At 32.1% G+C, this 12186-nt stretch overlaps 1 protein-coding gene across 22 annotated transcripts in view; it reads left to right on the top strand.

Moving 5' to 3' along the window:
• The window catches only part of Rims2 (regulating synaptic membrane exocytosis 2), a 575440-nt gene that overhangs the window by 184586 nt on the left and 378668 nt on the right, over positions 1 to 12186 (top strand). The window contains exon 4 of one of the 22 annotated variants that reach the window (XM_027949009.2): positions 4087 to 4091. The exons of the other annotated variants lie outside the window; for them this stretch is intronic. Within the exon in view, the coding sequence (XP_027804810.2) occupies positions 4087 to 4091 (5 nt within the window). The remainder of the gene's footprint in view (positions 1 to 4086; positions 4092 to 12186) is intronic. 22 annotated transcript variants of the gene reach the window in all.

Below are 12186 nucleotides of genomic sequence, written 5' to 3'. Positions count from 1 at the left end.
TCTCATATAGGGAAGATAATACCTAGAGTACTCAAAGGGGCTCACCTCTGCTTAGAAATGTCTCAGACATGCCCATAGTTCATTCATGGTTTCCAACAAAAAGGTATAAATGGAAATAATTTTTAAGAGGGAATCAAAGTATGAGTATGAAATTATGAGAACTAAGAAATGAGAAAAGATAAAACTGATGATTGCCATAGGAGAAAAAAATCCTAATAACTTGTAAGCAAGTGTCTTTATAACCTTAATTCCTTCATAATTCTTCTTTTGCTTTTTAGATTATCAGGGAAACAGAAGGGCACTAAAGATAGCTATATATATGGTAGTAATTTCAGTACTACCAAATTTAATATACTTGGTGCTTATGGTGGATGAATGAAACCTGTAATACTGACTTTAATATGACTGGTGTACTTTCTGCAGCATCTTTGTTTTTTATTTTTTAATTTAATTTAATTTTAAAAATTTTATTGATTTAAAAAAATGACAGTGGAATGCATTACAATTTTATTACACGTATTTTTCATATCTCTGGTTGTATATAAAGTATGTTGACATCGTGTCTTTATACATGTACTTTGGATAATGATGTCTATCACATTCCACCATCCTTGCTAATCCCCTTCCCCCTCCCTTTACCCCCATTCCTCTGCCCTATCTAGAATTCATGTATTCCTTCCATGCTCCCCCTCCATACCCCACTATGAGTCAGCCTCCTTATATCAGAGAAGACATTCGGCATTTGTTGTTTGGGGATTGGCTAACTTCACTTAGCACTATCTTTTCCAACGCCATCCATTTACCTGAAAATGCCAAGATTTTGTTCTCTTTTATTGCTGAGTAAAATTCCTTTGTGTATATATGCTACATTTTTTTTTTATCAATTCATCCACTGAAGGGCATCTAGGTTGGTGCCACAGTTTAGCTATTGTGAATTGTGCTGCTATAAACATTGATGTGGCTGTGTCCCTGTAGTATGCTGTTTTTAAGTCTTTTGGGTATAGTCTGAGGAGAGGGTTTTTTTTTTTTTATTGACAAAACAATCCATCAATAGGTTTGAAGATAAATATTGATATGGTCTCACATAGCCAATGCTAAGAGTCTTCTTTTTCTTGAGAATATGATATGATTTCTGAAATAAAAAGTCTCTTTTAAAAATGGTGTTTAATAAATTATAGTAATTATTTTGACTGTATAGAAGTTAGTCTGTTTTCTTAAAGTAAGTAACTTAAATATTTTTAGTGTCATTATATGGACACTAAAATGTTCTGATTTTTCAGTTGAATTAAACTTGAATTATTCTGAAGTTTCCTTTATTTAAGTGATTCTATAGGGTTGCAGTATATGCTAGTGTGCCCAGGATGATCCCAGTTTATTCTGGCATCCTGCATGGATTGGCATTGTCCTGGATTTTAAGTATTTTATTAAGAATTGCATTAAAATTAGCTGGTGTGCATTTGGCAGCTTTCTAGATTACTTAGAGCTCCTGTCGTGATTTCTTTCCATGAGGGATGCTTTTGCAATGAACATAATTCTCAACTGAAATACAACAAGCAGTAAGCCTTTCCTGCTCCCCTTGCTCAATGTTTCAGATTCAAGATAGCTAGCATTTCTCTTAGAACAAAAGGCAAGGTGTCCTCTGATAAAGCAAAGTACAACAGGAAGGTCTGTGTTGGTGGTGCCAAAAGTGTTTGACACTGCTGCTCTATTTGCAATTTAGTGTATTGACCACTTTAGTCATAGCTCATTCTTTAGAATTTGAGATGCAGGAGCCAGGTTTCTGAAATATGGAATTATAGATTAATCATATATGAAATATGCATGAGAAATAGAGGCTGAAAAATCCTGTCATAGAATGTATAGAATGTTGTAGAATGACAAATGGTTTTTGGCAGTGTTTTATCATTTATTTATAGATAGTGTAAATTTATAACTATTTATGTTTTATTATTTGGTAAGTTATACATGTACTTTTGTGTCCAAAGTACATGTATAAAGACATGAATTTGTATCAATGTACTTTATATACAACCAGAGATATGAAAAATTGTGCTGGATACGTGTACACTTTTATTGATTATTGTGTAACTTGTACAGATTTTTAATGATATTTGCTGTCCACTAGAGGGCTCACAGTCACTGAACACATGCATGCAAAAAGAAGAAAAAAAAATCTGGTGAAGAAGCATCATCATCTCTTTCAAGAATTATTAGAATCATTTTAAGAAAGCCCCTAGATGACAAAGAAATACGGACACAGAAGATGTGTTTTACATGTTACTCTGTGAAGCATGACTGTTATGGTTTAGATATGAAATGTCCCCTAAAAGATAAAGCAAGAAAGTTTAGAGGTGAAATGATTGGATTATGAGACCTTAACTGAATCAGTGCATTAATCTCCTGATTGGGATTAACAGGGTGGTAACTATAGACTGCATGTTGCTGGAGGAGGTTGATCCCTGGAGGTGTGCCTTTGGGGTGTATATTTTGTCCTTGTTGAGCAGAGCTTGCTCTCTCTTTTTTGTGAAGTGATGTCCTGAGCTGCTTTCCTCTACCACACACTTCTATGATGTTCTGCCTCTCCCAGGGCTCCAAAAAATGGAGTTGGGCATCTGCAGACTAAGACCTTAAAACCATGAGCCCTCAGATAAACTTTTCCTTGTCTGATTGTTCTTATCAGGTCTTTTGGTCATGGTAGTGAAAAAGCTGATTAAAACAATGACTTTGGATTAGGTGGCTGTTTTTTAAAATTGATTTTAGTCAGTTTTAATTCCAGGTGTTTTGTAATCATAAAAAGTGAATTATTGTTTCCAGTAAGCCATAAGTGTTGAAATTTTGAAAGGCATTTTAAAACAAGTGCTTTCCAACACTAAGACATTGAAATTTTTCTCTATAAGAGGAATTGAATGCATTAAATAGATTTCATGATGTAAGCCTCTGTTGTATCTTCTTTATCATTATATTCCTAGTACCTTGCACAGTAATTGATATTTAGTGGTGCTCCTTGAATAGTTGTTGAAAAACCAACTGAATGGATAAGTAAAATACTTAAGAAAAAAAGGCATGAAATATAAGGATGTTGGAGTGTCTGATAGAATGCTGGGAAGAGACTAATAGATCTCAAGAACAGTTGGAGTTATATCTTCAAATACTATAACACTGTCTCAGTGTTTTGTCTCTTTTTTCAGTGTATCTTTTCTAAAATTATTTTCCATGTTCAGCTGTTTTACATGGTAGGAAAAATAAACATTATTAGAAATTTGTCTAGTAAATGAAAGAAAGAAATTTTATAGTAGTCTTCATATTGAAAATCAGAACATTATTCATCCCATTTGGGAGTTAATAAGTAACTTGAAAAAAAGCTATTTAGAGAGATTTGATAGTCAAGAAACAAAACTTGTATGGAAATATAGTTAAGATCCAAGATAATACATAATTGCAGTGGGTCTTATACTATCACTGTTGAGTTAGAGCATAAGTATGAACTCAGTCATTGAAAATTTATCAATTTTCACCACTTAATTACATATGATTTACATACAAAAGTATTTTGGAATGGACTGTATACATGTTGGTCTGACACTGAATGGCAAAAACTGATCTTGCCACCCTGGTCTACAAGGAATATTAATTGAGTTTTATGTTTCATGCCTCTTTTAAACTAGGTACAGAGAGATGAGAGTAACAACTTCTGAATTCATAGTTTATAATTCTACATTAGTCTTAATTTCTGCTATTAACCTTACCACGACTTTGATATTTTAAAAATTGTTGATTTTCTTTGTAGGTTAGAAACTAAAAAAATGAAGTAATATATGAAAAGTACACGTTTAGAAAAGTTCAATAACATTTTTTTGCCAGTAAGTTATTTTGTTTAAAATGACTTAATATTATTGCTGTAGAGATGGATGTGATAAAATTATTATATTGATTTTAAAAAATGGTTTTAAAGTCCTTTTCATAATTACTTGAGTTTTTAAAAATTTCTTACATATGAGTTTTTTGATATGCATCGTCTATCATTTTTTTCTATTCCAAATATTGTTTTAATAAATAATCTCACAAATATATACATATAATCTTTAGGAAGAGTAAATCTATATGATAAATAAAATTCCCAGAAATGCAATCACTTGATTAAAGAATAGAAACATGCGATTTTAAGTTTTTGTAGGCTTTGCCAAATTGCTTACTGGTAGAAGATATACCAAAATACTTCTATCAATAATTATTAGGGTTTATACTCTATACTCTCTATCAACACAATGTTATAAATCTTTTGATCTTTACAAATTTGATTTGCAAAATATGATATTGCATTTTAGCTATAATCCTTTTTATATTATAATTGAGTCATGTTGAACATTTCTGTGTATGTAAGAACTTTTTTCCTTTCAAATCTTTTGTTCATATTTTTTTTCCATTGAGTTATTGAACTTTATTTAACACCTATGCTTATATTTCGGAAAATAACCTTTTGTGGAATGGATTTTGTGTTGCTTTTCTATTGTTGTGAAACAAATGACCACAAACTCAGTGGCTTAAGATAGCATCAATTTATTATCTTGTAGTTGCTTGGGTCAAGATCAGGGTACAGGTAAACTAGATCCTCTGCTTAGGATGTCTCCATTCTGGGGTTGGAGTCTCATCTGATGCTCAGGGTACTCTTCCAGGCTCGCTAGTTATTGCCTAAATTTATTTCCTTGTGGTTGTATGGTAAGTCCTCAGCCATTAGAGGCAACCTGGTGTTCACTGCCATTGTTTTTGGCTCTTAACATACTTTTTTCAAAGTTCATCCATTCATGGTATGAATCAATAACTCATTTATTTTCATGGCTTTTCATTATACGGACATATGCTATTCGGTTTATCCATTCATCAGTTGATGGGTTTTGGAGTTGGGTTGTAATAGCCATTTTTTTTTTGGGGGGGCAATTGTGAATAATGCTGCTGTGCATGTTTGTAAATTTTTGTGTGGGCACATGTTTTCATTTCTCTTATTTATATATTTAAAATAGTCCTCTCAGTGAGTGTGAAATGATTTTGATTTGCATTTCTCTAATGATGTTGAACATGCTTTCTTATTGGCTATTATATATCTTCTTTGGAGAAATTTCTAGTCAAATGCTTTGTTGGGATTATTTTTAAAAGGCCCTCTCTTCCACCAAAATTTAAGAAAATTTCCATTACTTATAAATATTGTTATGATTTTAGTTTGCATTGTAAAACAATGATCTATCTCATGTTTATAAGAATATGGCATTAGTGCAGGTTCAACCTTGCCTTCTATATGATAATGCTTTGTTCTACACTTTTTATTTAGTGATCAATATTTTCTTCCCACTGATTTTAGATGTCATGTTTATACATTGATTATTATATGCTAGTGTATATTTATAGATGTCTTGTTCTGTTCCATGGACCAATCTGTCCAAAGAATGAAATTAGCTTTAAAAAACAAGCAATTTGAAACATTAGTTGTTGAAAGCAATAAACTTGGCAAAAGAACTTTAGTAATATATTTAAATTTTTAGATATTTAGCTAACTTTCTTGGAGTGTAATTGGATTATGTAATGATGGATTATGAAGGGAGAACTTCCCAGGAGTGAGTGGGAAGTTTACACTTTTAGCAATATAATACTTAGCAATAATACTTTTACCAGTAATATAATTTGAATATACTAGTAGCCACAGTAAAAAGTGAAGAGAAATAGCAGTTATAATAGAATTGAAGAATAAGAGAGCCTCTCCCTATAATATATTGATGGAAGTGGCAATAATAAGTAGGGTGACAGATAAGGAATCATTTCAGCTTTGGAATAATAATAAGCCTGTATTTATTATTTTTGCCACCAGATGGCGAAGTTGCATATTGAAAGCAAACAATTTATACTTTGTTCCATCTGAACTAGTTGCAGAGATGGTTTAGATTGGTAAGTAGATTAAGTATACATTTAAGATTGTGGAAAACAGGACTTCTTATATATCCTCATCTTTTTATATTAAGATATGATATTTATTTCCAAATGTTTATCTCAGTTTTGAGATTTTCACTTAACCAGATTTGTATTCAACAAATGCAAGTTTTATAATCTTACCTTTTATTCCACAAACACTTCAAAATTAAAATGTTCAGAACTTAAAATGTATGCTTTCTTCCACCGTAGCATCTTCCTTATCATTCCTCAGCCCAGCTGATCGCACCATCAACCATCAACGCTGCTCAAATCTAGATACTTAAGTATCACCAGGCTCGGTGGCACACGCCTGAAATCCTAGTGCCTTGGGAGGCTGAGACAGGGGAATCAAGAGTTCATAAGTCAGCCTCAGCAACTGCAAGGCGCTAGCAACTCAGTGAGACCCTGTCTCTAAATAAAATACAAAATAAGGCTGGGGATGTGGCTCAGTGGTCCAGTACCCCTGAGTTCAATCCCTGGTAAAGATACTTAAGTGTCATTTTCTAATCCACTCTCTCTTGACTTTCATATTATCTTCATTTGTTTTTAATCTGTTCCATCTGTACATTTTCTTATAGTCAACCCTTTGTTTCCATTAAGGGTATTGTCACTATGCTTTATGCATTAACTTTATCTTTCTTCTCTCTATATTCTACTTTGTTTTCAGAATCATAATTTTAAAATCCAGTCTATACTTATGATGAAGTCACTGATCTGGTCACTTTTGGTGCCTCCCCATTTTGTAATTAGAATTTAAGTTGTTAGCTTTTTTAAAAAAAAAATTTATTTCTTACATACATGACAATAGTTGTTAGCTTTTTAAGAAAATCAAACATTTAGCGAGTACTTTCAATGTTTTAGGCTTTATGAGAAAAAGTATTATAAGATGATATTTAAGATACCCTTTTTATGTTGAAATAATTTCTCAAGATTCCAAAATTAGAGGAAGGAGTGTCAGTTGAAACAGGTTTTTTTTTTCTTTCCTTTTTCTGACTGACTCAAAAGCCTGTCATTACATGTTTTGAGGCTGTTTTGTGTCTTTTCATCTTAAACCTTACAACTTTTCCTTGCTTCTTTGGCCCTATAATCAATCATCTAACCATAGGGGATTATCATTCATTCTTTTCTTTTATTGGTACTGGAGATTGATCCCAGGGGTGCTTTACTGAGCTACACTCCCAGTCGTTTTTATTTTTTATTTTCAGAAAGGATCTTGCTAAGTTGTTGAGGTTCTCTATAAGTTATAGAGGCTGGCCTCAAACTTGTGATTCTGTCTCAGCCTTCCCAGAAGCTGAAATTACAGGCTTGTACCACTGTACCTGGATGATAATTCTCCCCCTCCTCCTCCTTCTCCTCCTCTCCCTCCTAGTATTTACTTAAGCTATTCTTCCTGTCTAGGATTCTGTTCTAGCTCGGAATATATTAAGTCAGTAAATATTTATTGAGTGTTGATTGTGTGTTAGATTTCTAGATACTGAGAGTATAGTAGTGAAAAAATAGACAAAATTCCTAATGGAGATTACTTTTTACTTGGGTAAGACAAATAAATAAGAAATAGCTAATGTGTTAGTGTAACTTCATATATAGTTAGCTGCACAGACTGTTCAGATCGAAATTCATTTAAATGAATGGGAGTAGTATAGCTTGGAGTGTCTCACCTCTGAGATCCTGGTGATAACTATTAGAAGGAAAATAAGATTGGGGAGGAAAGGAAGTGTCTCCCCCAGCAACAGGGGAGGGGGCAGTTAATTTTAAGTAGGGAGTTGAAGAAGGCCTCGATTAACATTAAGACTTGAAGTTGGTGAGAAAGTAAGCCATGTGGATATCTGAGGAAGGGCACTCTAGTTGGAGAAATAACACTGCCAAAATTCTTAAGTAATGATGTGCCTTGGAATGTCTGCCTAAATCTTATTTTTTTTTTTTTAAAGCCCAGCTCAAATGTCCCTACTTACATATACCCTTCCTGTATCTTATCCAACATGAATTATATTTTTGCTTGTAGAGGATACCTTGTTAAAGCACTTACCACTATCTGACCTTGGGTATATTTGTTAGTGTTTCTTTCTCTCTGAGTGTTGAGCAACTTGAGGGCACACTATTTTTTACACCCTTGAGTTTGTATTAATAGGCATTCATAGAATATTAATTGAATTGAAATAAATTGAATCACTGAAAAGACTAGTAGATAATCAGTTATCTTTTCAATATTTTTTATGTATTACAATTATCCTGTGTTTACAAAAATTGAATTTATTTAAGAAATCCAGTAATTTTTTCTGCCTCTTAGTCTCATTTTTTACCCTGATGTTTTTATAAATACATGTTAACTTGCATAAAAACACATATTAAACTACGTTTAGTGTATTATATGATCTCTAGTATTCTTGTTTCTTAGAAACTTTCAGTGATAATGAGATTTTTAAAGTATTTTAACATATTTTTATAGAAATTCTTATGCCTTTTTGCTCTCAGTTGCCATAATTTAGCATCATTTAAAAAATTTGCTTGATTATCTTCTATTTTCCATGTTCTTCTACGTATTTTCGGGTAGAGTGATTTGTGTTCCAGTTTGTCATGGCTAGTCCTGTCTTGTACATATTGTCCCATCATAATTATTAAGAGCACCTTTCACTCTCAAAATTATCTTTATGTGGGCAATATATTACACAGTCTCCTTAGTTTCCTTAGAGGCTTTCTAGTGTTACCTAAAGAAAAATGCTGCACACTACTCAGACTTATTGAAAGTTCTCAATAGGACTGTATTACAGAAATATTATTTCAGTTACTTAGTCTGCAATTTTTATTGAGTACATACTTTATTTATAACACAAGTTTATATGGAGAAATACAAACATAGAAGATGCTTTGTGCCACAAATTTATAATCTAGGAAGTCAGGATTAATGATATTATGTAAAAATGAATATTTAAAACTGGTAAAATTAAGGTAACTAAAATAACTTAGAAGTATATAACAAGACAGAGAATTAAACGAACTAATTTAAATGATGGAACCAAACAGGATACGTTAGGGGAGGTTTTGTAGATTTGTTAAAACTTCAACAAAATTTGAATGAAGGAATTTTGGAGACAGATTATTCAGCCTGGCTGTCAAAACAGTAGAAAGCAAGTCTGTGGAGTGTAAGAGCTCCCAAATTATTATCTTCTACCACTCTCATTTTATTTTACTTTGTTCCTCAGGGGCAGTGAGTTTTGTTAATCACATTTAGGACTTCACTTTTGTGTTTTTTTCCCCCATCTAAATACATATCTTTGTATAATACATAATGTGTTTGTATGTATTTTACATTATATAAATGGGAAAGTGCTTTAGGTCTCACATTTTAAAAAATGTATTCATGTAGAAATGTCTTTTTTTTTTCCCCCCTCTGGACTTCTGCATTATTCTCTGTGGTAGCATAATGGCTTCTACCTCCTAATCCTAATCCTTGGAACCTGTTACTTTTTACAGCAAAAGAGACTTTGTACATGTGATTAAGATTATGGATCTTGAGATAGGGAGATTATCTTGGATTATCTATGTGGGCCCAGTCGAATCACATGAATTTAAAACTGGAGAATCTTTTCTGGTTTGATGAAAGAGATTAGATGGGAGGAGGAGAAATTCAAAGCAGAAAAGAGATGTGACCGGCCACTGGAAGTTTGAAGATGGAGGAAAGGGATATGAGTCAAAGAAACAAGCAATCTGTAGAAGACAGGAGCCAACTTCAGTTTAAAGCTTGAAAGAAAATAGGGATCTTGGCCCTACAATCACAACGAATTGAATTCTGCCAACAACTTAAATGATCAAAAAATAAATTCTCCCTAAAGCCTTTTAAAAGGAACTTAACTGATGCTTTGATTAAATTCCATGAAACGTCATCAGACTTCTGACCATCAGAAGTGTAACACAACAAACTGGTGTTTTTAAACTTTAACATTTGTGGCAGTTACAATGACAATAGAAAATTAATGCAGATTTCTTACTATGTATCTATAGAGTTGTATTTGACAATCCACTAGTGATGGATAATCTACGTTTTGTCAAAAATCCTCATTATTATAGCAAATTAATTAATGTCCTTATTCATGTCTCTTTATGACCTATACCCTTTGCCCAATTGAAAAATAATGGCTTTCTATCATTTTTATCACTGTTACTTTGTTGGGCAGACATTCTCACCTAGTAAAAGTCATTACTTTTTAAACTTGATAGTTTGTGATATTTTAGTTATGATTAATAAGTCAGTTCTCTCTCAAAATTTCTAGAAATGCTCTTTTGTATTTATTACTAGTAGTTTTTACTAGTTTATTACTAGTAGTAGAGTTTGCTTGTAGATATGGCAAAGTATGATACTTTATTTTTCCCATTATAGAAAGTTTATTTTTTCTATTATAGTAAGCTACTGTTGTGAGCAGCAGCTACTAAACAACCCTTTCTCAAGTCATTGGTTTTGTACTACCTCTGTTCATATACGCTACTATGTACTCTAATCTGTTCTATTTTTCTAGCTACCCTGGGGCAGTACCACATTGAGGTTTCTCTTGATTTTTTTCTTTTTTCTTGATTTTTTTCAAAATTTTTGCATACATGACTATGTCACCATAATAGCCTTATTTATTACTTTTCAATTTGTAAGCCTTTAATTTCCTTTTCTTATCTTAATTTACTGTCAAGGGTCTCCACTACAACGTAAAATAGAAACGGTGAGAGTAACATCTACCTTATTTCAAATTTTAGGGTAAAGCTTTGAATCTTTCTCAATAAAATGTGATGTTAACTATAGATTTTTTCATGTCAGTTTGAGGGAATTCTGCTACTAATTTGCTGACAATTTTAATCATGAATGGATGTGGGATTTTGTCATTTTTTTTGCCTCTATTGATAACATCTCCATGTTTTTTTCTTTAGTTTGTTTTATATGGTGAGTAACACTGATTGTTTTCAGATGTTATACTACCTTTCAGTCCTGGAATACCCCTCTCAATTATGAGGGTATTATTCTTTTACATATTGCTGTATTTGCTTTACAATATGTCTATAATATTTTGTTAGAGAAGTTTTAAAATTTATTTTCATAATTTTTATAATTTATGTTCATAAGAGATAGTGGTATGGAGTTTCCTATCTTGTAACTTCCTTGGTTTTGTTTTCAGAGGAATTTTGGCTTTACAAGATGACTTAGGAAGCAATTGTTTCGTATTCCTACTTTAAATATTTGCAAGAGTTTTCTCTGATGATTTTTGGGCCTGGAGTTTTCTTTTAGTTAGATGTGTATTTTTTTAAGCTGTAAATTAATTTCTTCAATGGATGTAGAGCTGTTCAGGTTTTTATTTATTTTTGAGCTTATGAACATTTTTTATAATCTGGTTTTATAAGACATAGTAGCTATATTCATCCTGGTGATGTCTCACTAATCATTTGAAAATCATTCTTTGTTCTTTAGCATGCTGAAGATAGAATAAGATGTTTTGATAGACTACTCTTTTCCTTATTCCATATATTTTAGACCTGTTTCATTCTAATTTCAATCGACCTTTATATCTACCAGTGCGTTTGTTATAATTTCAGTGATTATTCCTCTATATCTCTCTCTGGAGTTGGTTACTTTTTACTTTTCACTCAGAGACATTCATTCAATTATTTTCCTTTGACTTATAGAAGTTCTGCCTTTTTAGTTTGCTGTCTACCTTTGGTTTTTTACTACCTCTGTTCATATACGCTACTATGTACTCTAATCTGTTCTATTTTTCTATCTATCCTGGGACAGTACCACTTATTGAAAGTCTAAGAAGTTGTTATCTACTTCCTTTAGAATATGACTTGATCAGATTGTTCACTCTTGAAGTAGTTGCTCTTCAGTTATGATCCATAAAACAATATCCATTTTCTGAATTAGCAACATTTAATTGCTTTTTACTTGCTGTTTCTTGATGGTGTCTGTAAACTCATTTTAATGAGTTTTTTTGAATGCTGCTTATTCACTTTTCATATTAACGTATCAAGAAAAATACTTTAGTAGTAAAAGTAGAAGTAAAGGAAAGAAAAACTAGAAGGACATTAAAATGGGGGTAAATGGTTAACAAACAGTGGTGACTGTGTTAACAGAAGCTCTTTTTAAAAACTATTGCTGAGAAAATTGTAGATTAATACCAAAATGGCCATTTTTGAGAATAACTTGTTCCAACACTAATGTGTCTTGCATTACTAAAGTCTCTAATTCATTAA

The sequence above is a fragment of the Marmota flaviventris genome, chromosome 15 (genome assembly GCF_047511675.1).
Source record: "Marmota flaviventris isolate mMarFla1 chromosome 15, mMarFla1.hap1, whole genome shotgun sequence".
Taxonomy (NCBI): domain Eukaryota; kingdom Metazoa; phylum Chordata; class Mammalia; order Rodentia; family Sciuridae; genus Marmota; species Marmota flaviventris.
The sequence above is the reverse complement of the archived record's forward strand: the minus strand, read 5'-3'. Positions and strand labels throughout refer to the sequence as shown.